General features: G+C 39.3%; 1 protein-coding gene across 2 annotated transcripts in view; it reads right to left on the reverse strand.

The window, feature by feature from the left end:
• The window catches only part of CHCHD3 (coiled-coil-helix-coiled-coil-helix domain containing 3), a 296,155-nt gene that overhangs the window by 163,188 nt on the left and 105,684 nt on the right, over nt 1–27,283 (reverse strand). For both annotated transcript variants that reach the window (XM_019030867.3, XM_019030866.3), the window contains exon 4: nt 24,417–24,534. In XM_019030867.3, coding sequence (XP_018886412.1) covers nt 24,417–24,534 — 118 coding nt within the window. The remainder of the gene's footprint in view (nt 1–24,416; nt 24,535–27,283) is intronic.

Consider the following 27,283-nt stretch of genomic DNA (forward strand, 5'->3'; position numbering starts at 1 on the left):
GAATTATGTTATACTCCATAGTAGGTTGCTATGTGGTTTCTTGATTTTATCAAAATTACATCCAAGGGAATGAAAACCATTTGTCTACATTTAAAATTCCTCATCTCTACAACTCAATATTTTTCCTTGATGCATTCTAAATGCCCTAGTAGAAATTATTTTGAAAAGAAACCATTAAAGGTATGCTAATGACTCTGAATTGTGACAGATGCTAGGGAAACAGGCCTGTTGGCTGAGGCACAGCACCATTAACCATCTATCATAAAGTACTCTGGACCTGCTCATTCATTACTGCTGTGTTGCTCAAGGGGAGAGAAAAACAGCAAGAGTTTCTCTTTCTGAGGCAAAAATCATAAGCCACTCACTAATTCTAATGTCATGATCCCCCACTGTTTGTCTGCATGATAATTAGGAAAATCAGAAGTAGTGAAATATTGTTTTAAGAACGTGATCAGAATTAAACTGTTGAAAAGGCCAAGGCGGAAACTCCACACATCAACTAGTGGGTCTCCAAAACTAGATACTAACTGTAGGCAAAAGAAATCCTATTTCCTAGGAATGAATCAAGAAATAGAGTCCCTAGCTTTACAGGGAGGGGTGCAAGGAGAAGGGAAGTATTTAGAAAGAAGCAATAGAAACACATCATTACTCTGAGAATCTTCTTTCTATAACCTGTTGGGAATATCTGTTGATCAACCATTTGGATGAGGTGCACTGATCCAGCCACTGTGGGAAACACATATACGAAGCCATATAACTACACTTTGGTCAGTGACAGACTGCATACTGAACGGTGACTGTGCATGGTTATACCATATAGCCTAGGTATGTAGGGTATGTAGTAGGATATACCATCTAGGTTTGTGTAAGTACATTATATGATGTTGACACAACAACAAAATTGCCTAATGATGCATTTCCCAGAACATATCCCTGTCGCTAAGCTATAGGACTGGATATCAAAAATATATTTATTAAGAAATATAGAATTTGCAGTTTTACAAAGTGCTTGCTTATATTAATACATTGCCTCATTTGATCCTACCAAGAAAGCTATGATGAAAATGCCATCTTGACTTCAGAGGAGAGGAAACTGAAGCTCAGGTAAGTGAGGTGACTAGCTAAACATCACAAGCTCATTAGTTGAAGAGCCCATAAATCATGTCTTTTGTCTCTAAAGCCAGTGCTCTCTTCTCTAAGACCTAATAGGAAGGAGGTGGCATCAAGGGAGAGGCCCAAGAGGAAAGATGAATAGAAATATTTCCCTTAAAAACATGAAGAGCATGACTGCTACATACATGCTTAACACAGATTTCACTGTCATACAATGTGGAGGAAGCTTGAAAGTGCATATGGGCACAGAGGCCTTGGCACCGACCAGCAGGTTTGCTAGGCAAGACCAAAGCCAACCCAACTACTGGGCTGCCAACCAGCAGCAAGAGGAGAATGACATCTTGCCTCTTTCATGTCCTTAATCCATTTTTCACATCGAGGGTTAAGCATTAGAATGGTGTATTTTAAAAATACACATGCCTAGGTCCCACCCTGTAAGTCTGAATCCACTGGGGCATTTATACTCTCTAATAGTTTGGCAGAGGGACTTTAATGACCAGCCAGACTTGAGCCTCTCGATGCTAGAACTGCACAGCTCTTTCTTTTCCACCTGCATCCACAATTGATGGAGAAAATGAGGTTGGCACAAAATTCGCAACTTTAAAAGTTGGCTACAGATTTCACAAGAGCCAGTGAAGGACAAGAAGTGTATGAAAGAATCAAATGGTAAACAATCTTGTCTAAGGAACTAATATCAAGCCTGAGTTATTTTAACTAAAGAAAGGAAAGTACTCAAACCAGTCTTGAATAGAGAGATGAGAAGTTCACTTTCATACCAAATACTATAAACATAGGCCATATAGAGTTTGCTGATCATACGTGTCTGATAAAAAGTGTTATAGTATTGTAGGCTCAAAAGTTTGTACTAACAGCTTTCCACTGGAGTCCAAATTATTGGCTGCAGTAAAACCAAATGCTCATTACCTACAAAAGGATTTTAAGTGTCCACCTTTCCAATGGGAGTTGGCCCCAAGGCACTAAAGAATTATGACAACAGGGAAGATGGCAGTAAAATACTGTACTTTTCAAAAGACCTCTGAAGTGTTCTAAAGAGGTCTCTCACAGCCATCTATAAAGTAGAAATAAATGTATCCATTATTTACTTATTTCAGAACCATGTGGTAATAAACTCAATATTATATTCAATACCTCACTTCATTATGCCAATAGCTGCCTACTCTGGCCAGCGAAAGGACTGTTTAAATGGCAAGTCCTTCATTTATATGTAAAAGTCCATGAACTAATGTCATCCAGACTCTTCATCAAGGAAATTCCTCAGTGATAGCTAGTCTATAAAATGAGCCTTATAGAGTCCTTCACTCCACGTAACTTTCCGCGGCCTTACTAAGTGATTATAACCTTCTCCAATGCTGTGAATTTAATATATTGCCAGGAGGTATTGAGATGTAATGAAGACTCTGAAGGTGCCGCCACAGCATGGAGAAACAGAGCCTGTCACCTGTCTACCTTCGGGGAGGCTCTATTTCTCCCCACAACGAGGCTCCTATGTCTACTCAGGAACCACAGCTCCACCACCTTCCAGACTGCCCTGAGGGACATCCTGACTTCATGCTCACATAACAGAACAGATCTGACCTTAGGTTGACCAAATGCAGCCCAGCATGGGACCAAATTGCCATTATACCAAGACTGGACTACTGGACAACTCAAAGGAGCCAGTCCACAGCTGAGCCTCCCTGACCCCAGCTCTGCCTATTCAGACTGATTCTCTTCTCCCTGCCAGCTATCCTGGAGGTCCCAGCAGGTCTGCTCAACTTAGGACATGTATGGTGAACTGCATAAATTCCATTCAGGAAGTGTTAGTGAGCTCCTGTTGCACGTAAATCCCAGTATGGAAATGCAAGTATAAATAACTTCTGCCTCTCCCACCCCAAGGACGGACTTCACATTTGAACATGGCCATACTTGAACAGACTGTATTTTACTCAAACAGGAGTAAAGGTCATAAGTAGGGTGACCATATGTCTTGGTTTGCCTGGAGCATCCCAGTTTATGTGTGTTGTCTCCGTATAATTAACAGTGCCTCCTTTCACTTTCCCAGTTTGGATGATAAATTATCGGGTTGCCCTAGCCATAAAAGAGTCATAAAAGAGTCTGGAAATATGGAGAAGATTGTGATCATTTCTGTGTTAGGAAATCAGGAAGGCTTCTTGAAGAATGAGATATTTATGCTATGGGATGAAATGAAAGGCAAAGTTTAAAAGAGGGCTGAGAGGTGTGGTAGAAAGCAGGGGAGGATGTCCCAGGCAGAGGGACAGGCAGGAGGAGGGTTAGGGCAGCAGCAGGCCTGCCATGTGCTTCCAAGGCACATGGGGGTCCGTCTTGCTCTGGTGTATATGGCAGCCACTCTAAGCTTCTTGAGAGCAAGGATTCTGCTCCATCTTGTGTCCCTATCTCCTGACACAGCACCTGGTGCAGAGGAGCACAAAACCCATGGGCTGCTATTCTACTGAATGAATCGAGGCATGGCAACATTTTGTCACCTATGTCTGATTACATGGCTCTGTTACAAGAGGAAGCTCATGGCCACGACACTAGACATTTTGCTGGCCTGATAGTTTAGGAGAATGTGGAAGAAACTGTCAGGGCTGGCAGAACCCACGTCCTTTGTGGACACAGGGTCAGGGATTATCCTCAGGCAACCATCCAGAGACAAATTTTGGAGCAGTGGTTGAGAGGTGAAGGCATGTGACAATGCCAACATGGGGCCACCACAGCCCTCAACCTGGGCTGTCTTCAGCATCTCAACAAAAGACGGACTCTACAATGTTCAGAGACAAGGGGAGCCCACAGCAGCAGGCCCAGTTCCTCAGAGGGTACGATTCCCAACATTCCACAAAATCCTGCCCAGAAAAGCCGCCAGGACAGCAGCAGTCCCACTGAGGGGCCAAGTAGAGCAGAAATCTCCATTCTGTATGCACTCGACGTCCCTTGCCATCTGCCTGTACCTGTAGACGTCCATACAGCTTGCCCTGACGGAGGCTCATTGTGGTCCTACTCAGATAAAGCATAAGCCTGATCACAGACTGCATGTGTCTCAAGCTCCATGACCTTGTCCTCCACAAAATTCCTCAAAAATGGAGGCCATACCATGTACCGCAGAGATGGGTTTCCTCTCTGAGCAAAAACATCAAGGAATTGCAAAGTGGGAAGCCATCAAAAACGGTAACTGCAACTGGGGAAGAGTCAGCATAGGCCCTTCTCTAAATGGGCCTTAGCCCAGGGAAGTCATAGGGTCCCAAACTATCACAGTGTGTGGCAGGGCACATCACCAACAACGTCAAGGTAGAAAGGAGGCTTTTTCCCTCAGAGGGAGGGTGTGTGTGTGTGTGTGTGTGTGTGTGTGTGTGTGTGTGTTGCGGGGTGGGCTGGAAGACATTCCTCAATCAACTATTGTTCTTCCCTACCTATGTAGAAAAGACCCACAACCATGGTCGTGAACAAAGCAAACACCTCTACACTCTACAGCCATTGGTGTGCATATTACAAACATGATTGCCTAGCTTTCTACATCATTTGGAATGCAGGGCAAAAAGTACTTGTTAGTTTTTTTCATCTAGAAAGTGGAGGCAATTGCTTTCACAGTTAATTTAATGTCCATCAACTAGACTATGATATCCAGATGTTTGGTCAAACACCAGTCTAGCTGGGGTTTTTTGTTTGTTTGTTTTTTGGGTTTTTTTTTTTTAATGTGATTAACATTTAAATCTTCAGACTTTGAATAAAACATTACCTTTTATAATATGGATGGGCCTGTTAAAGAAAAAGTTGTTCATCATACTTGTCAAGACGGCAGAGCAGACTTTATTCAAGAGGGCCCATGGCAATAGGTGGAGGAACTAATGCAATGAGGTCTTGGAGTGAGGGGAAGAGATTGGCTCAATTCTGATTCTAACAAGGAAGAGCAGAGATTTATAACCAAGGAGCAAGGTGGGGGGTCAGCGAATAGAAAAGTATCAAGAGGAAACATCAAGGATAAGGAGCTGACTGAATAGGATCATTGCTGAAGCCAATGCCAGGGTGATAATACCCAGGGTGGTCAGATAACAAGGGTGGGGGATTTTCCGAAAACTGACTTAGTGGGATTCTTGCTCAAAGTGGATTCTACAAGAGGGAAACCTAAGATCAGTCTATTCAGAAAGGATTTAACAGAGCCTGACTAAAGTTTTGCTCAAAAAAGAGAATCTTTGTCAGGCTTCATCCAGTCAGTTGAATCCATAAGAGAGAAAGGCTGAGGCTCTCTAAGGAAGAGGGAATTCTACCTCCAGATTGCATTCAGACACAAGACTGCAACATTAAGGCTTCCCTGAATCTGAAGCCTGTTGGCCTGCCCTGAAGATTACAGACTTGACAGTCCCAACAATCACATAAGCCAATTTCTTAAAATCCATCAAGCATGGTGTACACCAATTCCTCTTACTGAAACGTGAGCTCTATTAAGGCAAAGATTTTTTATACATATATTTTGATGTATACCCAGCATACAGACCACAATGCCTAGCATATAGTAGGTCCTATACAAATAATTCTTCAATCAATGGAAATGTAAGTCAAATACATACACAAACACACATCAGTACAGACATAAAGAAGAGCGAGAAGAAAAAGTCCACTCTTGCTAAAACAATGGGCATTGGTTATGATAGGCAAGTCATGTTATAAATTGTAAAAGCTTTATTATAATTCCACATAAGTACAATATAATGTCATTATAATCACAGAATGAGGTCTATCAATGATCATCATTCTCTGTATTCAGTGACCATATTTCTGCCTCTTTGTTTCAAGTAAGAACACAAAGAGGCTGGAGATATTTACTCACTATCTCACTCATTATAACAGTGGTCTTGAAGATAACTGATAGTCTAGGCCTTTTCCTCATCATTCAAGAGAGATTACAGCATAAGACACCAGTTTCACTATCTAGGAAGTTATGACATTAATCTTTGCCCAGCCACTTAGGCTGAGGAGGTAGGTAAATGGTGGAAAGGGCTGCTAAGAAAACTGCAACATATTAGGCAGAAAATAGGAGAGAATACAAAAACAAATATACATCTCCATGCCTCTTCTGAAGAGCGATCTACCCCAAATGCCCTCTGTGTGTCTGGCTTACCCAGCAGAGGGAGAGAGCTTCCCCACCCTCAGTGTAACTGCTAATCCCAAGCCAGCCCAAATGTGCAGAAAGATCCCTGCCTTCTTGTTCTCTGTTCAGCAATCCTGAGAGCCTCTCTGAAAACCACCACAAAGACTGAAATATACCCTAGACAGGGAACCTGGAGACCTGGAGGCTGGTTCTGACTCTTTCGGTTTATTCCCAAAACCCCTGGGCCTCTTTCTTCATGAAGAAAAGGTAGAGATTAGACAGGGTGATTACTAAGATTTCTTCAAGGTCTAAAAAGAAGTACAGTGATTGTGCAAGGTAAGTTGACCCCATCTACTCGAAAGGTGCCCAGAAAAGGGTCCAATAAAAGGGAAAGTAGGAGGTAGGGCCCTAAAATAGCAATAGAATGGTGGGGCCAAACTGGGAAATGGCTACGCCACTCCAATCTGATGAGGGTCTCACCTCACTGGGCATCCCTGGGCACACACCCTCTGGGGCACACCCTTCTTAAGTTTCTTTCTTTTTTCTTTTTTCTTTTCTTTTTGAGACAGAGTCTCACTCTGTCACCCAGGCTGCAGTGCGGTGCCACGATCTCAGCTCACTGCAACCTCTGCTTCCTGAGTTCAAGCGATTCTCCTGCCTCAGCCTCCAAGTAGCTGGGATTACAGGCTGCGCCACCGCACCTGGCTAATTTTTGTATTTTTAGTAGAGATGGGGTTTCGCCATGTTGGTCAGGCTGTCTCAAGCTCCTGACCTCAGGTGATCCACCCACCTCAGCCTCCCAAAGCGCTGGGATTACAGACGTGAGCCACTGTGCCCAGCCCTCAATTTTCTTTCTTCAATAAACTTTTGAAAATGAAAAGCCCAGTTGGCACATGGTACAGGAGCTATTACTAGAAACAACTTCAGGCCACCTATCAAAAGGTAAAGAATTACTCTGGATGAACTTAGTATTGCACATTTGGAAGACTAGTTTGTCAACAGGCTGAGAAATTTACACAGACTTATGAATCAACCAATGGGCCAAATTATTGCTTTAAAATAAAATAAAATCTGGCCAAAGGAACACATATGTGGGACCTCCTGCTAAGACATACTCTTTCTGCAGACCAAGTACCTGGAAAGCTAAATCATAACAGGATGACTATTTGATAAGCTTTACGGCCTGAATGTATGACGGGCATGAGGCTAAGAGGGCTTATTATAAACATCTCCACAAAAGGCAGAGACCTACAAGGGCCAGAGTTGTTACACCAGGGCAGAGGAGAAGAACACAACCATTGCTTGTCTTTTACAATCTCTTCTTTCTTTCTATACATGTATTCTTTTCTAAATAATAATTAATGGCTGAAATGTATTTTGTAAATTAATACTTACTCATTTCAGAGACTTTAGCAATCACAGAAAAGCATTTTTCAAGTATAAGAAAAAAATTCTCACATCTTGCTGTGATAATAAAAAAAATAGAAGTATGAGAAAAAAAAGGAAAAGAAAAAACAATCTTACTATGAAGGTTTCCATCCATGGAGATGTACAGGTATTAAAGAGTATCCTGATTTTTATTCTATTAAACAGCACATTGTAAACATGTCTCATGATATTAAATACTCTGGAGATACATTTGTTACTTGGTTTTTATTTAAAGCCATGTTTTTAAAGACTGAAAAATAAAGATTGGCACATCTTTTCCTTAGAGGTATTAATATAGTCCATCAGCAACAGGCCATTCTTGTTCTGAAGCTACTCAGTACATTTCAAGCTTTATCCCAAGACCACTATTTCTCTCTTACTTCTAAGTTATTTAAGAATTAAGTGTCTTACTATAATCTGTGAGCACAGGTAAGTCCTCCCAAAATAACAGTGCCCTGGCCAGTTAGAAGCTTAGGTCTTATGAAATTTCCACAGTGACAAGGTAGCAAAATAGTATCTGACAAACTGACAGGTATCACCGCAACTGGGAGAGGAAGAAAACATGTACCCTTCTCACCCAAGTATTAACCAGCATCTTTTTTGCCCAGGCAACATATGTGTCTATCAATGGTGGTCTTGCCAAATTGAATGCTTCCAGCACACTTGCCCTTAATTCTATCTTGAGAGAGAGGGAAATTAAGAATTTCAGGCCAAATAGAGAAGAAAGGGGAGGCCATGCCAAATGAGTGAAAAGTCTATTTTTGAAAAGGCATAACCTGGCAGTAGCCTCAAATCACAATGTTATTCTACCTACACCTAACTCCCAAATGAGCTCTAACTCCCAAATGAGGCTATACTGACATTCCAGAAACTTTCACCTGCAAAGTATGTATTACAAATCTAGAGAAACAGCCCCACAGCCATATATCAAACTGTGAGCACTGTAAGAGCATACCCTTAATACACAGTTGTCTGACTGTCACTTGCTTCTGTCCTATCTTCAGTGATGTGGGGACAAAAATGTTTTATGTACAGTTTCTCAAGGATAGCAGACATTAATAGAAATGCATGGATGGGGCTGGGCATGGTGGCTCACGCCTGTAATCCCAACACTTTGGGAGGCTGAGGCGGGTACATCATTTGAGGTCAGGAGTTCAAGACCAGCCCGGCCAACATGGTGAAACTCTGTCTCCAATGAAAATACAAAAATTAGCAAGGCATGGTGGCAGGAACCTGTAATCCCAGCTACTCAGGAGGTTGAGGCGGGAGAATCACTTGAACCCTGGAGACAGAGGTTGCAGTGAGCCAAGATCGTGCCACTGTACTCCAGCCTGGGCGACACGGCAAAACTCCGTCTCAAAAAAAAAAAAAAAAAAAAAGAAAAAGAAAAAGAAAAAATAAATGCATGGATGGGTTTACAGCTGGCATAGATCAATTTCTAGTTATTTTACAATTATTGATTAGGGAACTCAAACAGCCTTTGCTATTTGCCAGACAAAAAGCTAAATACCCCCTTTCATAAATCTTGAGAAAAGGCCAAAGAAAAATGAAAACTGGTGTATTCTGGAAAGAGAACAAGCCAAGACAAGATTATAACCAAGTCAAAGCTGAGAACCAAGTAACAAATGTATCTCCAGAATAGAGCTTGAAAAACTTGCAGTCTTGGCAAGTCCCTCTCACTAGCAGCAGCAACCTTTGTTGCAATCAGAATTGATGGAGGCTTTTTCACTTCAACTAAAAGATTTCTGTCAGGGTGAACATATTTTAATCCACCACATGCATTTGTACCATGTCATTTACAAGGACAAAACCTGACTACACCAAGAGCCTGCTTTTGTTGTGTCACTCTACGGGACCAGTGTACATGTTCCTAAGGCTCACAAAAAAAAATATTCAAAGAGAGGAGAGAGGAGAAGAGAGGACGGGGAAAGCAGTATTATCATACACACAGAGAGCATATGTACAGTTCGAGATGGAGCTTGGAAGTGGTGATGTGCAAGATGGAGAGACGCAGTTAAAATATGCTGCATTCTAAAGGAGGATGTTATTTAGAACTTGTTCTTTTTGATGCCTCCAGGGTTGAAACTGAGCCACTCTCTTAATAATATATTGAGTTCATCAAGGAGGTAAAAAGTAATAATCAGTTTGAAGCACCAATACATTCTTCTATCACCTGTGCATGACAGGGAATGATGGGAAACTTTCTAATGATGCCACTGTCCGTATGCTTAAAATTCAACATGGAGCAAGGAGGTGTTTAGAAAGGAGAAAAACAACGTCAGAAATTAGCAAAACGGAAGATCCAATGGTCACATTAAAAATTAACAAATGGGGCCAGGCATGGTGGCTCATGCCTGTAATCCTAGCACTTTGGGAAGCCAAGGCATGCAGAACACTGAGGTCAGGGGTTCAAGACCAGCCTGGCCAACATGGTGAAACCCCATCTCTACTAAAAATACAAAAAATTCACCAGGTATGGTGGCATGCATCCATAGTCCCAGCTACTCAGGAGGCAGCACAAGAATTGCTTGAACACCAGAAGCGGAGGTAGCAGTGAGCGAATATGGTGCCACTGCACTCCAGCCTGTGTGACAGACTCTATCGCCAAAACAAAAAAAGGGGCTCAGGTGCAGCATCTCACACCTGTCATCCCAGCACTTTGGGAGGCCTAGAAAGGAGGCTCGATTGAGCCCACGAGTTCAAAATCAGCCTAGACATCATAGTGAGACCTCATCTCTACAAAAGATAAAAAATAAATTAGCCAGGTGTGGTAGTACACACCTGTAATCCCAGCTGTTTGGGAGGCTGAAGCAGGAGGATCACTTGAGCCCAGGAGGTCGAGGCTACAGTGAGCTATGATTGCACCACTGTACTCCAGCCTGGGTAACAGAGAAAGACCCTGTCTCACAAATATATTAAGTTTTAATGAGTTGAAGAAAGAAATGGAAAATAAGCAGCCATTCAAAAAGATGAATCTTTGTTTAAGCTTAGAGAGAGCAAAGGGGTTTCATCCACTATGATACAAAAATTTGGGTCACTTAATTATTTTTTCCCACCGGTTCTTTATTTTTCCCCAGTTTTACTGGGGTGTAACTGACAAGTAAAAATTACATATGTTTTAGGTATGCAGCATGATGACTTTATATACATATACAATATAAAATGACTACCACAATCAAGTTAATTAACACATCTATCATCTCACACCTGTGCGTGTGCATGCACACAATGCATGCGTGCGGTTAAGAACATTTAAGATCCATTCCCTTGACAAATTTCAAGTATACAATAGAGTATTATTAAAAATACTGTAGAACTATAGTTACAATGCTGTACATTCGATCCACAGAACTTATTCATCTATCTTATAACTGAAACTTTTTACCCTTTAACCAAATCTCCCCACTTCTCCCAGTCCCCTGCCTCTGGCAACCACCTTTCTATTCTTTGCTTCTGTGAGTTCAACTTTTCTAGATTCCACATATAAGTGAGAACATACAGTGTTTGTTTTTCTGTATCTCATTTATTTCACTTAGCATAATGCCCTCCAGGTTCACACTCACCATGTTGCCAATTTAAGTTTATTTTCCTAACAAAGCTCTGAGTCTTCATTCTAAGCCAACAAACACGTATTAGCAGAAAGATCCCATGCTCCCATTTCCAAGAAAAGGATCCCTCTCTCATGTTGACACTTTCAATTCAGTGACTGTCTAAAAGCATTTATGCCTGGCCTGTGACTAAACCACTTTTACTAATCAGAATAAGTAATCAATAACAAAATTCCAATTTAACCAAGAATATAGAGGCTTTCAACTTTAACTGTTTTTCTTTTTCTAAAATGGACTTTTTTAATAACCAAAGAAAATTAAAATAAATGTGACTCTTGGAATTGGTAACCTATTCATAAAACAAAATTACTTTATAAAAACTCAATTTATACGTATATAGAACTTTGAATTCTGTAAGAACTCCTATATTTAGATATTTATTCATCAAGGCAAGAGACTTGAAAGAGAACTACATTAACAACCTTGTCCTCATTTTAAAAAGACGGAAACAAAGGGCATAAAGAAAAGGAAGCAATTTGCCTAAAATTACATGGAGTTGTACCTGGAAGGGAAGGGCGGAGGGACAGATAGAAGGCTATTTCAGATGAAATTATTGTTCAAAAATTGTCAAAAAATAGGAAGAGTTTATTCTCTAACAGTTTTTAATGATGCAAGTTGGATGCCTGCTGCATTTTGAAGATACGGGATCTATACAGATGCTGAAAGCATTTTTAGTTCATGAAAAGAAAATTTCCAAAACAATGGTTTTTTCTCAACTCACCCACAATATAGAATATTAATCTATAGGTCTGAATGAAATTCTTCACCTCTTTTTTGCCCATTCCACTTTCTTCTTACTAAAACTCTAGCAATGACAGCAGTAATTCATAAATTGAAGTTAACAGTATTCATCTTAATACTATTGTTTGCAAATTATGTTTAAAATGGAATTTTAAGACACATCAACTATAATAGTTCCCAATATATGATCCTAGAATACATCCTGTATCCAGAGGAACAGTTGCTATAAAGAACATTATTGAGAAAATTGACAAAATTGAAATCTGGGCTAAATATTACAATAGTCATCAATGTTAAATTTATTGATTTTGACAACTGTACTTGATTATGTAAGAAACACTGATTTCTAAGAGGCAGAAGTATTAAGAGGTAAATGAGCATGTCTTCTACCCATGCTCAAATGATCCCCTCCCCCAGATAAAAAAAAAAAATATATATATATATATATAATATGTAGGCAGAAATAGAATGATAAGGTGTGGTAAATGCCTAAAAACAGATGAATCAGAGTCAAGCTCTTTGTACTATTCTTACAACTTTACCGTAAGCTAAAAATATTTCAAAGTAAAAAGTTTAAGAAAGGAATTTTAAAATTGTAATTTTTTTTTTTTTTGTCAGGCACTGTGGCTCACGCCTATAATCCCAGCACTTTGGGAGGCCAAGGCGGGCGGATCACGAGGTCAGGAGATCGAGACCATCCTGGCTAACACGGTGAAACCCCGTCTCTACTAAAAATACAAAAAAATTAGCCAGGCATGGTAATGGGCGCCTGTAGTCCCAGCTACTCGCGAGGCTGAGGCAGAATGGAGTGAACCCAGGAGGTGGAGCTTGCAGTGAGCGGAGATTGCACCACTGCATTCTAGCCTGGGCGATACAGTGAGACTCTGCCTCAAAAAAAAAAAAAAAAAAAAAATTGTAATTTCCTAGTGTCTCTACCTTTACCCTATGCAACACAAACGATTATACACACACACACACACACACACACACACACACACACACATAATCTAGCAATGTTAATACTCAGTTGTTAGTTTTTGCAATAGTAGACATACAGTAAAATCAGTTACCAGCTCTTTCCTATCATTCTATCAGAGCTATGAGAAAAGAGCTTATTTTTTGGAAATAAACTAATTTTTAATACATTAGTTAACCTGCTGTTGAGATAATTATTCTTGGAAGTGGAAAGTATAATTGAAAAATACATTAACAATTATACAACTACATCCCCAATTTTTTGTTTCCTTTTTTGTTTGTTTAAACTTAACAAATCTCCAAAATGGTCAATGGCATAGTTTTTCAAACTCTATTCAGAGCTTGGCTTTACAAACAAACTGTAGAATATCTTCCTTTAAATTTCTCATAAAATTCAATGAAAATACAAAAGTGACTGAATTCACCACGAGTAGACACTGCTAACGTATATCACAGTTATTCCTAAAAATACTCTATTGCAGCAAGCCCATCTCTACTCTCAACAAGCATTCTCCCAGATTAATGCTTCTTTATTATCCAAAGTGACAAAAATAATTGAATCATCTCTTACCTCCCCCACAAATGAAGACTTTATGTTAGACATAAAAAAGAGTCGGCCGGGCACAGTGGCTCATGCCTGTAATCCCAGCACTTTGGGAGGCCGAGGCGGGCAGATCACAAGGTCAGGAGTTCGAGACTAGCCTGACCAACATGGTGAAACCCCGTCTCTACTAAAAATACAAAAATTAGCCAGGTGTGGAGGCATGCACCTGTAATCCCAGTTAATCAGGAGGCTGAGGCAGGAGAATCACTTGAACCTGGGAGGCGGAAGGTTGCAGTGAGCCAAGATCACGCCACTGCACTCCAGCCTAGACAACAGGGTGAGACTCAGTCTCAAAAGAAAAAGAGAAAGTTTCTGCCTTTATATATTAGTATTCCTTTGAGGCCAAGGGAATGGATAATTGCTACAAACCAGGTCGTTTTGTGTCTATACCAACCACTTCTCCCAAAGTATGACAGGCCATGGCAAACTTTCTTTAAATAAGAACATTCAAAAATGACTTGACGAAAGTGTACAAATAGCACTTCCTTTGACCAGTATCTTTTGCAATACAGGGATTCACATAAGAGAATGTTTTTAAATACTGAAATTTACAGTTTGACATGCCAGAACTTTTTAAATGCAAAATGGTTTAGATGGAAATGGTAGTGCTAATATTTCTTACCCACGCTGGTAAACAAATTATTCTCAATCCCTGACAGCATTATGATTGTGCATACATTATTTCACTAAGCAAGAACACACAAGGCCTATTCGAGCAGTTAAGGCTGCCTGCCTCTATGCTAAGTAGGCTCATAATGCTATGGGTTTTGTGTGTGTGTGTGTGTGTGTTTTACTTCCTGTGAGTGTGCATCACATGCATGACGATTAGTTGCCTTTTCTACTTTTAGCTGCAGTAATTTCTGCTTTGACCATGTGCCTAAAAGTCCATTTCCCTTTCTAATGTAATAAGTCAAATCCATTACACGTTAAAAACAAACAACAACAACAAAACTAAATTTGCTAAATTGTGCCCAAAATAAGATCACCTCAGCACAGAAGATCAGAGTTGTAACCCTGGCTCTATCTCTGTGCAACATTTAGTTTCACAGTCTCTTTGAATGTTTGCTTTATCATCTCTAATAGGAATCAATGATAGATGTCCTGCCCATATCAAACACCCAAGAAGATAGTAGAGTTGAAGGCTCTTAGTTAAATGAAAAAAAAAAAAACTAAATCTAAAAACAAATATTGCTTTTACTGTGATGCTGCTTATCAGCAAAGCTCATAAGCTTCAAGACACTAACTAGAATCACTTTGTGATGCCTTTGGGGCTCAGAGCTATGGTTCCAGGCAATAAGTTACCTGTGTTCCTGAGAGTCAAATATGTAACCTATGGATAGGTAAGATAGGATTTAAATTATGTGCATACACTGGGCTAAAGAAACTGTAAATGGATGAAGTTTAATTTCTAAGCAGAAAATGTGTATGAGTAGGTTTTATCATCTCCAATAAAATTGGCCCATGACAGTGACTAGTGTTATTTCTTATCAAGAAAATATTAAACACAAATCTGGAATTAAATTTACAGTCAGTGTTTGAAACAGGCAGAGGGTAAGTATGGAACTTTGTAACCATTTGTCATAAAAGATGGAAGAAGGGGGAAAAGCTAGCTAGAAAACTCTAAATGCTTTATCTAATCAACAAATTTCTATGACAATGAAGACATTTGATAAGTTTACCACAAGTAATCATAAATTATTGGTGCTGATCATTCCACTGTATTTTTTTCAAAATAGCATGGTGCTATCTGCGTAAATCATATTCTGCCTGCAGCAATGTAGCTTACCTCGAATTATTTCAGAATCATCTAAAATGACTCATTTTTCTATTAAAATGATGAATGGGCTAAATGAGGTATGTAACAAATACTGCAGGTTTGTAAACAGATTCTGCTCTTGAGAGAACGGAAGCCTTACTTCATTTGGTAATTGTGCCATTTGGTATTTTCAAGAAAAGTCATCCTTAAACTACAGTTAGTAAAGAAAAGAGTGAGCAGGAAAATGTCCAATGTCTTTATGGGTAAGGGAATAGTTACAAGATACATGAAGATAGCTGCCACCTGCCCCCACCCCCAAATAAGGACACAGGTCAGAACATCAAGAAACACAGAAAAAGCATAACTCAGTGCCATTTAGGAATCATATCAAAGCAATAAAAGCACGGATACAGAAAAGGAATACAGAACTGTGATATTCAACACTGTGAAAAATTTAACATCCAATAAACGAAAATGAAGCAGGCATCATTGCACATGGTATATCACATAGTTTATCACATGGTAAATAATATTGCTGTTCAATTTAATACTGAATTCACTAAACCTCAGGTCCATGCACAATAGGTTGAAAACAAGTCACAAGAACTGTATCAGAACTGACAGTTGTGTGACTTGCCATGAAGACAATCTGGAAAGATTGCTGTAAGAATATAAGGAGCTCATCTGCCTTACATTCTCATTCAAAACATAATGTGCAAAACATGTACTTGGGGTTGTTAAGGACTGACAGACTTGATTATGCTTCACTTTTAATTTGTTGCAGGTTAAAGCAAATACCAAGGGCTGTATTTCTTAGCCTCTTTAGTAGGAAATGAGATTATGATGTCAGTTCAATAAAATTCCAACAGACCAGGCAATGAAGTAAATATGTTCACAATGAATGCCAGGTCATCATAAAGTGATAGAATTATAACCAGCCCTTTGCACCTTAATTGCCTATGGACTTTTACGCAGTGCTCTCCATATCTCACCTGGACACCCATAATGACCCAAGTGATAGGATGTCAATAAGTTATTACGGCTAACACATAGGACACCACTCAACAAGAACTGCCCTGAACCAACTGGTTTGCAAGTAACTTGATGAATTTTCAAAATCACACTTAGAAAATATGAGAACACATTCTAAGCAGAGTTATTCCCCCTAGCTGTCCTTAAATATGACTAATTGTTGCCAAGAACATCAATAGCATTCTACTCAACTGTGCTGTCTTCTTTTCTAATCACTGTCCAAAAGGCCACACAGTCTGACACAGTTCCTTGGAGAATGGCGACACCGTGTTGACTGGATAGGCCCCCCGAGTCTTGGCAGTGAGATCTCCAGGACCAGAACACTCCACTGCTCTCCACCTCCAGGTTCCTCAGTATCTAGTCAGCATAATATTGAGCTTCTCAGAGGCTATTTGGTGATGTTAAGATCCTAGGTATTTCTGGCCGGGTGCTGTGGCTGACGCCTGTAATCCCAGAACTTTGGGAGGCGAAGGAGGGAGGATCTCCTGAGCACAGGAGTTTGAGACCAGCCTGGGCAACGTGGCAAAACGCTGTTTCTTAAATAAATAAATAAATAAAATAAAACAAAATTAGCCAGACATGGTGGAATGTGCCTCCAGTCCCAGCTACTCAGGAGGTTGAGGTGGGAGGATCACTTGAGCCTGGGAGGTCAAGGCTGCAATGAGCCGTGATCATGCACTGCACTCCAGCCTGGGCAACAAGTAAGACCCCGTCTCAAAAAAAAAAAAAAAGAACATAGGCATTTCTGCCGACCTAGATGAGGAAAGGGGGTCTGACAATGTACATTTCAGAAATATATTAATCTGGGCAAGTTTTCAGGATACAAGCAAACTTTAAATCTGTAATCGCAGTCCTATTCATTCTTTGGGATCTTAACGTGCAGCCTAGGCGGGCAAACTGAAACAAAACACGTTTCTCCTTTTTCACTGCAGTAGCAAACATACCTAAAGCTGCCCTGCTACTCCACAGAAAACTTGGTTCACAGTCTCTTCATAAGGTTGTGTATGCATTCCAGCTGATAATAATAATGCTGCCATAACACACTGGAAGTAGAGGCCACACGTGATAACAAAGAACACAAAGGAGAAAACAGAATCTGGATACTTTATCCCAGAAGCCCTAATACCCTGCTAAATCCAAATGCACAGGAGGCTCCCACCTGTCGTGAGGGATGCTTCCCTTTGAATTTCCTGGTAAGCTATTAAGAGAGAAGAGTCAGAAAGAATGGGACTTGCAGATGGATTCCAGAGCCCATTCTCACCAATAACACTGAGAAAAATGTCTAACACCTAAATGGCCCAAATCCTTCCAATACAACGTGGAAATGCCATATTTCAATAGTTGTCAAAAGCAAAAGCTCGAATTCATTAACTTCATTTTTGGAATTCAAAGCAAACTAATACTCTACACATATCCAAATAATTGGAGGTTAGTGTCTAGGGCAAGAAAACCAGTACACAACATACATAACCAGAGAGAGTTTTAACAGAGGTTATAATCCAAGTCTAAATTGCACCCAAAAACAACAGATTTCTAAAATTATCTTTAAATGCCCAATAAAAGAACCCGGGAAACCACTGCTTACACTGCAATTTCGTTCACCTGGCTAATTTCAGTGATACTAAAAACCCCAAGTGATCACTCTTACTCTTCTCTTACACAGAACTTTTGAGTATAAACCATGTCGATCATTTCAAAATTACAACCCCAGTTGTTTCCCTTCCTCGTTGGATAGAACCTCACTTGGACAGCAGTAGTGTTCTTATCTGCTTCCTTTAATTTAGTCATTTTTCTCTATATCCCAAATTCAAAACCGTTTTCTTTTTTACCATGAAATTTCAACTGTCACAGTTTGAAGCACAAACAAAATACAGAACTGAAAGGCATACAGCACAAAATTAATCAATTCTTCTTCTTGATTGCTTCACTGGTGCATTTCAGACAAAAGGCAAACTGGGGATGAAAAGTGACATTTTGGAGAAACAGTCGCTTAAATTTTCAAAAACTAAATTTATGCATTCACCCACCCTTTTTTTTTTTTTTACTGTTTTTTTTTTCTAAACAGTATAAGGTTTTACAAATTCAAAAATTATAGCTTAAGTTGGGACAAAATACACAAGGCAAGAATAACCTTCCCCACAAACCTGACACTTAACTGCAGACTCTGAAGAAAAGCAACCAGATCTAATTCATCTTTGCATCCCTGGGAAATAGTGCCTAGGATACAGTAGGTGTTTAATAAATATATGACGAAGGACAATGCAGAAAGGGACAAAAATACCTAATGATCTGACTAATGTTCTTGCCCAGAGCTGAACAAACAACTGGTGCAGTATCTGAGGCCAGGACCCTCCTCAATGCTACACTGAAGTCAGACTTCATGCTATGCTTAGCCCAGGACGTTTTTTACATTGATTGCTAATTTTTGTATTTCAAATGATATGAAGTTACTGATACTAGAAACCTTGCTTGTAGTTAGGCTTGACATTTCTCTCAACCCTTCAAAGCTAAAATCCTAGTAATACTACCTCCCAAATAGTTCCTACTCCTCTTCTTTTCTCTGCATCCCTGCTACCATGCCCTAATTTGGGTACTACCCGTTCTCACCTGGATTAACACAGGGCTTTCTAACTGGTCTCTGGGCTTCCAGCCATTTCCTCCTCTGCTCTTCCCTTCATACTTCATTAGAGTGTAAGCTAAAAATCAAACCCTAAACCCCATGACTGACTAAATGGACCCCCTCTTGGCCAAGGGGACCTCAGAGAAACTTAAAAACTGAGGTCTCGACCATAAAGGGATAGGAGGTTGGACATGTCTCTTTATACACCCTCTCTTTTACAGTTTAGACACAACCATTGACCAGCATTAACGTTAAAACAGAGACCACAAGACTGACAAAGCAGGCTTTTTGTGGCAATCAGGTACCAATTATAAACAGGACCTAGGGCCAGGCCAGGCAAGGGTTAAGTCGTGAATCCCCTGCACACACACACCCACTTAAAGAATAGACTATGTTCTAACTGCCACAATGATTCCCACTCAGCAACTTCTAGTAGTGTCCCCCTATCCCCACGTTTCCATGCTTTTGCCTGCAATACCTAAGGCTGTTTCATCCCACTCCTCAACCTTGGGAGCAAATCCTACTCATACTTCAAGAGTCAGCTCAGGGGTCCTTTCCCCAGAAAATCTTTTCTATTCTTCCCCATTTCCTCTCCTCCTATTTCCAGGGCTTCAGTAGATGCAATCAGTCATTTATTCAATCAACAAATATGTATTGACTGCTTACTGTTTGCTCAGCACTGGCATATATTAGGCACTCAATTACGTGTTGAATAAATAAATGCAAACATAGCAATTAGTTAAAAGAAAGACAAAGTCCTGGCTTTCCCAAAAGTGAGAATCCTCACAAGACTATAAGTAGCATGGCTCTATAACAGACTTAGCATTTTTAAACATTATTTTTAGTGTATCTTTTACCTTTTATTCCTCAAGGACAAGATTTTGTCTTTTATTCATAGATCATTAGTACCTAACATAGTAAATTTTATACAGTAAGCACTCAATAAAACATCTGTCCAAAGAGTAATGGAAGAATTTTGAAGTAAATATTGCCTTAAGTAAGTAAATTGAGACTTCTTTTTAACATTTAGATTTAAAAAAAAAAGAAAAGAAAAGAAAATACTACATAGTTCTGTGATGATAACAAGAAATATGTGGCTGGGCATGGTGGCTCACATCTATAATCCCAACACCCTGGGAGACCAAGGCAGAAGGATCACTTGAGCCAGGAGTTCAAGATCCACAGCAAGACTCTGTCTCTACTTAAATTTTTAAAAATAATTAAAATTTAAAAAATCTAACATTAAACCAGCATAATGTAGTAAGACATAAAAAAGAGTGAGTCAAAATTTTAACTGGAATTTTAAAAAGAAAATATAACTGCAAAGTCAAAAAAACCAACTCACTACTCTTCAATTTCAAAAAAGAATCTAATGATAGCAAATATTAGATCACGTATATAAGATCTTTACAATACACATATCAAGTTGCATTAACTTTACAAATTCCCTGGTCCTGTCCTTCTAGTCAGTCTTCATCCTCTACAGAGGTGCTTTCCTGATCCTAAGAAGCATATTTTGAACGTGAGTTGCTTTTAACATTTTCATGCAGGTAAAATCATTATCAGTAGACAGCCTCTTCCAAAGCCTCTGGATAAAGTCAACTGATTAAAATGCTGGCATCACTCAGTGCTGAGTAGAGGAAGGGGCTGGTATACTCTTCCAGAATCTAGAGTGGGATTAACAGCTTCCCCAGCTAAAGCAATTCTTCCAAAGGGGAAAGTTTTGATCTGATCCTATTTTAAAACTTCAACAACAGGGCCATCATGACTTTGCCCTTCAAAGAGCTTCAATAAAGCTAGCTGCTAAAACAACTGTGGGAAGAAAAAGCCTGGACTCACATCTAAGGAGACAGAAACCTAAATGTCAGCTGTTAGTGAGCCAGAAAGATGTGGGGGGTGTGGCGTAAGGGGTGGGAATCATTTTATTTCACAGTCCCAACATCACATCAGCTCCCGTGCTTTCACCCTCGCTCTCCTGAAAGACAACTTTTTAATTACTTCACATGTGTGAAACACAATCTTTACTTTCCTGCAGACTGCAACATTTGAGTTCTAAATAAAGAGGAACAAAGCAATGCTTGGCCATCACTCAAAGAGTCCCACACACTAGAATTAAGAATGGCAGCAATAGGGGCCCTCCAAACACAGCAGGAGCAATGCTAACCTTTCTGGGGTGACTCCCACATCAGTTATGGGTTCTGAAGATGCCCACCTCTCCAGCTGGGGATCAAGGAACTAACATACAACAGCAGGCTTGCGATCACTGTCCACACCACACAGTACTGGTTTGGAGGGTGGTGGGATGCATAATCTGAGACCCTAAAGCATGTATAAAATAAATACATATGGGGAAGGCAGAACTTTATACCTCTAAACATTAATGATAGATGACAGAATTATAACAATACTGATTTTCTTTGTAATTTTTTGTTTTCCAAGTGTTCTATAATATTCTTGTATTAATTTAGTAATTAGTGGAAAACTCAGTGAAACACAACCATTAAAATGTGACCACACAAAAACGTATTTATCAGTATAAAAACTTTTACCACATGGCCTAAATGTTTTAATGTGAAGGTTATTGTAACAGTTATACAAAAGAGTGTATACTATTATCTATGTTTGGAGAAATACCGTTATACACATAAAATCAAATGTTTTATACCAACTCAGTGGGAAGTAAAAAGGAATATAAACACAATAAACCAAAATGTTAACAGTAACTATCTCTGAATTGTAGTACATTGAGTGATTTTAGTATCTCTTTGTATTTATTTTCTAATCTTGATCCAATGAATATGTATGTCTTCCATAATAATAAATAACAACAATAAAGGGAGAAATCTGGTAAATAAACTGGGAATTGCCCAATAACTAAATGTCACTGGCAGCCATGTTGCTGTGGCCATGGCAGACCATGCAAATGTCTGACAACACTCTGGGAAGGAAGGGACTCTCTCAATCAGCTGTCATCCTATGGCATAAATTCTACTTTTATTCCCTAAGTGCTTTGAGGGCTCTATTTGGCAAATATTATAACAGATGCTCAAATACAGGAGTTGTGAGTACTACAATTTGTCATCTATACCACACAACCAGAATCTGTAAAGAAGAGATCTACAAATCAGAATGTACGAGGCCAGTTTCTCATGCTTCACCAGCTACACAAAGCAGTAAAGACAGACAATAGACAAGATTCATTAGGTAAAACAGAACAGACTGCAGATATGCTATTCCAATCAAAACATGTTGCTTAATATTTTAGTTATGCTGAGTAACAAATCTTTTGATACTTTCACATTTTTTTGTGAAATCTCTTTTTATGTCTTGCTGAGTGTGTGTATATATTTAATGAGTTTTTTGAGTTTTTGAATCTTGCTGGTCTCCATAAACTAAGAGAGTAAGACAGTATGTCCAAATTCAGGCAAAAAGAGGTAGAGAAAGAGTGCTTCAAAGATAAGATTCAGAAGAGTAAAAGCTGGGAGGCAAAGAGAAATGCCAACCAAGGTATTCTTCTGCCCGCTGGAAACTAAGAGTTTTGCTCTCGTACCTTCCTCAAACATGAGCACTATTAACCTCCTCCACTACACATCCTTAGCTTCCAAATTTGGAGACTTTAATATACATAGAAATGACTTTTCAACCCACTGACCCGATATTTTTTCAGCTTCCTCAAAAAATCCTTCAGCTTAGACGTACAACAAATTTAATTTTCAGTTGAGTTACTCAAAACTTACTGTCTTTAATTCTGAAATTATTCCCCTTTCACAATGACTGACTTTGCTTCCACCTCTCTTATTCCCTTTGTTCCACTCAACACATGTACTGTTCTCAGGGCAGCTGCCAGTCAGTCCACTGACATTTCTTTCTTGGTCTACCACCTCTATTCTGGCTTCACTATTTGCCCATGCAACCGGGACCCCAGATTTGTCACTGAAGAAACTGATTCATTACTCATGGACTTCCTTTCATGTTCTCTGTTTGCAGCTGGTCATGGGTTGGTCTTTCAGAGAAGTGACTAAGGTAAAGAATGGGAGAGACTAGAAATTAGCCTTCTTCTTAGAAAGTTTTAGTGTTTCCCAATTGCCTAGTGAACTAGAAAAATCCCCCTCACTCTTCAGTTCAAAGTTCTCCATTCCATGGTCCCATTTTCCCTGTCCAGTGAGTTCCCAACTGTGCTCCAATGAGGACTAAAGGTTCCGAGGAGTAACATCTGGGTTTCTAGGAAGGCCGAAGTGGAGGCTAAGCAGTCAACACTCCAGGTTTCACCCAGAGCAGCTCCACTTTTATCTATCAAATAACAATAAGAAATTGCTTAATAAATTATGTTGAATACAAAAGGCAGAACATTATTCAGCCATTAAAAACTACATTTCAGAAAAATGTTCAGTGACAGGAAAATGTTCATGAGGCTTAACACCATCTATAGCATTAGCTAAATGTTTCAATATGTTAAAAAGCCTAGAAAAAAATAATCTCGAGGAAAACACACACTGGTGTAAACCATGGTTATATCAGAAAGACAGATTGATGGGTGTCTTTTAAACCTTCTTCTGTCTGTTAGTAATACTTTTAAAGACAACAACAAAAACATGTCTATGTAATCTTTTAAAAGATTAAAAAATATTTTCTTTTAAAAAAAATTATCTTAGAAAAGACTGTTCCCCAAGGCCCTGACTCTACATTTTCTCTTCCCTAAACCCCAGGCAATGATTGATCAAACCTTACTCACCTTTGCCAGAGTCTTCCAGACTAACATCTGGTAGTTGCCAGCCACGAGAGAAAGAAGCCTAGATTGCTGACCCCTGAGGTTTCAAAGACAATAAAACCAAAGGCAAAGGAGAAAAAAAGAAGACAGGCCGGGCTCGGTGGCTCACGCCTGTAATCCCAGCAGTTTGGGAAGCCAAGGCGGGTGGATCACATGGTCAGGAGTTCAAGACCACCCTGGCCAAGACAGTGAAACCCCGTCTCTACTAAAAATACAAAAATTAGCTGGGCACGATGGCAGGTGCCTATAATCTCAGCTACTCGGGAGGCTGAGGCTGGAGAATCACTTGAACCCCGGAGGCGGAGGTTGCAGTGAGCTGAGATCGCACCACTGCACTCTAGCCTAGGCGACAGAGCAAGACTCCGTCTCAAAAAAAAAAGGAAAGAAAGAAAAAGAAAAAAAAGCAGACAACAATCCTTCAGGCGTGAAACATGTACACATGTCTGCATGTTGGTCTTCAATACTTCCAGAGTTACCTGCCTTTAAAGTCCTTAATGGTTAAACCTAAACTGTAAGCTACTTATAAAAGGCAAAAATCAAAATCTGAGCAAAGAGAACATGAATAATATTATCAACACTAAAAGCTGGCACAGAGTACTTAGCTCTTCCCAAACATCAGAGATTTCCTTGTAGGCAAGAAAATTTCTCCTACATTTTTAATACTCACCAGGTGCTTTGCCTTAGCGCGTTCGTCCTCGCTAGATATCCTCTCCCGAAGGATGGCTCTGGTTAACTGCTCATTGGCAGCAGCCCTCTCTCGGTCCAGCTCTTTGGCTTGCTTTAGTCTAAAATGACAAGAATTGTCTAAGTTAGAAAAAATATTTTATTAGTTGACATTATTTTCTATCAAATGAAATAATTTAAAAATAGAAACACATAGCCAAAAAGGTCAACAGCTGAAATCATCTTGGCCCATAATCTATCAGAAAAGCAGGTATAGAGGTAAATCCCCATGCAGCCTCTACCCAAGCATTTAAAATAACCAAATTCAAATACATGAAGAAGCTTATTAATTTGGCTGCCAAATATAACTAAGTTTTACAAAGTTCTTCTTATGTAAAATTAAAATCTGCCCACCAAAAAAATTCCATCCCTGGTGCTTCCATCTGGCCTCTGAAAATTTAAGTAATTAACAAACCATCTAGGCCAGGCGTGGTGGCAGCTCACGCCTGTAATCCCAGCACTTTGGGAGGCCAAGGCGAGTGGACCACTTGAGGTCAGGAGTTCGAGACCAGCCTGGCCAACATGGTGAAACCCCGTCTCTACTAAAAATACAAAACTTCGCTGGGCGTGGTGGTACGTGCCTGTAATCCCAGCTACCTGGGAGGCTGAGGCAGGAGAACTGCTTGAGCCTGGGAGACAGAGGATGCAGTGACCTGAGATCATGCCACTGCATTCTAGCCTGGGCGAATGAGACTCCGTTTCAAAAAAAAAAAAAAAAAAAAGCCATCTACATGACAAATATTTGAAGGTAACCATCATCTCTTTCTCCAAACTTACTCAACTCGTCCATTTACTGAATGCACACCAGGCACTGTGCTAGGCATTGAGGACACAGCGATAAACAAGATGGACAGGTTACTGTCATTGTGGATGTTACAGCACAGCAGAGAAGCCAGACATTATGGAACTAATGAGGACATCTTTCCTCCCAGTATATTACCCCTATTTTCCAACAATCCTCATATGCAAATATGACCACACTTTTCAACTGCAGGGCTCCTCACTTCTGGAATGACTCCAATCGATCTGTTAGCTCCAAACTAAACCTAACCCTCCAGACATGCTCTAGCAAACTAAGACAGGAGAATCTTACTTCCCTGGATCTGTACACAATACTAATTCTATTAATGAAGCATAAGATTGCATTAGATTTCTCAGTAGCCTCATCACACAATTAGATCATATTAAGTTACAACCCACTAAAACCCCTCATTGTACATGATAAAGATAAATTACTTTGGCACTGATTTTTGCCATAGTGCCTGGCACATAGAGGCATTCAGTAATCACTGAATCACTGAAGATTTCAGTCTAATCTCGTGGACAAAGATTTTCTGACTGCCTTTTCTTCTTTGAGAGAATAACCCTACTACACCATCATATCCCTGAAGGTATAGCTATGCTTTAAAAAGGAAAAGTAAAATTGTTATGTTGGTGTAAGTGAAATTCTGAGTGAAATCTACTTTATACGTGTGAATGATGAGCACCAAATTCTACTCAGTACTAGCTCATCAAATTTTAGTTTTAAAAAGATTTTTGAAAAAAACTAGAGATAAAATTTTGTGTTACTATTTTTAAATTGCTACATCATCCTGATACTCTGGAATTCTCAGAAATCAACTACAACAGAAAAAAAAAGTTACCTTGTGAGATATATTCCAAAGTTATCATTCTTTTCCCCTAAAAATCAAAGCTGTGTAGTTTTGTGTCTTAAATAAAAAAAGAGGACTAGAAACAAGTTAAAATCTGTATTTCGAAATTCTCTAATGCAAAAGTAACCTTTGGGAAACTTCCTAAGCAATAAGCACAATGACACTCATACAAACCAAATTTCTCTAAATTATTTCACAAGGACCATACAATAAATTCAGCAACATCAATGATATCAACACATTAACACCACTGGATATGTGTAATTGTAAGAGAATAGCAATAATTAGAAGTCACACCAACTTCCTAGAACAGCAGTTCTAAAACTACAGTCCAAACCAGCTGCAGTAGCATCAACTGGGAGTCTGCTAGAAATGCAGCTTCTCTGATACCATCCCACACTTGCTGAATCAGAAACTCTAGGGATAGTGCCTAGCAAACTGTCTTTTCATAAGCCCTCTAGAATTCTGATGCATGCTAAAGTTTAAGACTACAGCCCTTAATTACCAAAATACACTTGTACTCAAATAAATCCTGGAGGTAAATGAAAGTAACATCAAAAATGAAGTGCTCCCCATGAGAATATTGTGCAAATAACTGCTGAGGTTATCATATCAGATTACAATACTGTATTTAAAGCATTTGTATGGACATCTTACCCCTAAGTAAAAAAGCATTAGCTATTTTTACCAGTGAGGTGGAAACTAAAATAAAATAATAAAATTACTATCATTTATGGATCAACTACTAAGCACTGTGCTAGGCACTTTACAAACATATATAAAATGTTTATTCAAATGCTATTATTAGTTCATGAACATAAAATGAATTCTGTACAACTGAATTATCACATCTACCACATTTTGTGTATCTAATTTTAAAGTACTGTTTAAAAATTACTACTTTTTTTTTCCATTTTAGTTTACTTATGTGTGGCTTAGATTTTAATTAGATATGGAGTTCTACATGGTTCAACTTTAAGAAATACAGGATCATAAGGATTTTGGCAAGTTAATGAAAAAGAAGCAAAACATGAGCACAAAAGCCTTCAATGTGGTAATAAAAATAAACATATTTAGCTTGCCATGACTGGTACAGATATGCAAACTCTGGGTCCAAATCAAGGCTCTAAACTTCCTATCTGAATAAGTACTTTATTTA

Source organism: Gorilla gorilla, chromosome 6 (assembly GCF_029281585.2).
Source record: "Gorilla gorilla gorilla isolate KB3781 chromosome 6, NHGRI_mGorGor1-v2.1_pri, whole genome shotgun sequence".
Lineage (NCBI taxonomy): Eukaryota > Metazoa > Chordata > Mammalia > Primates > Hominidae > Gorilla > Gorilla gorilla.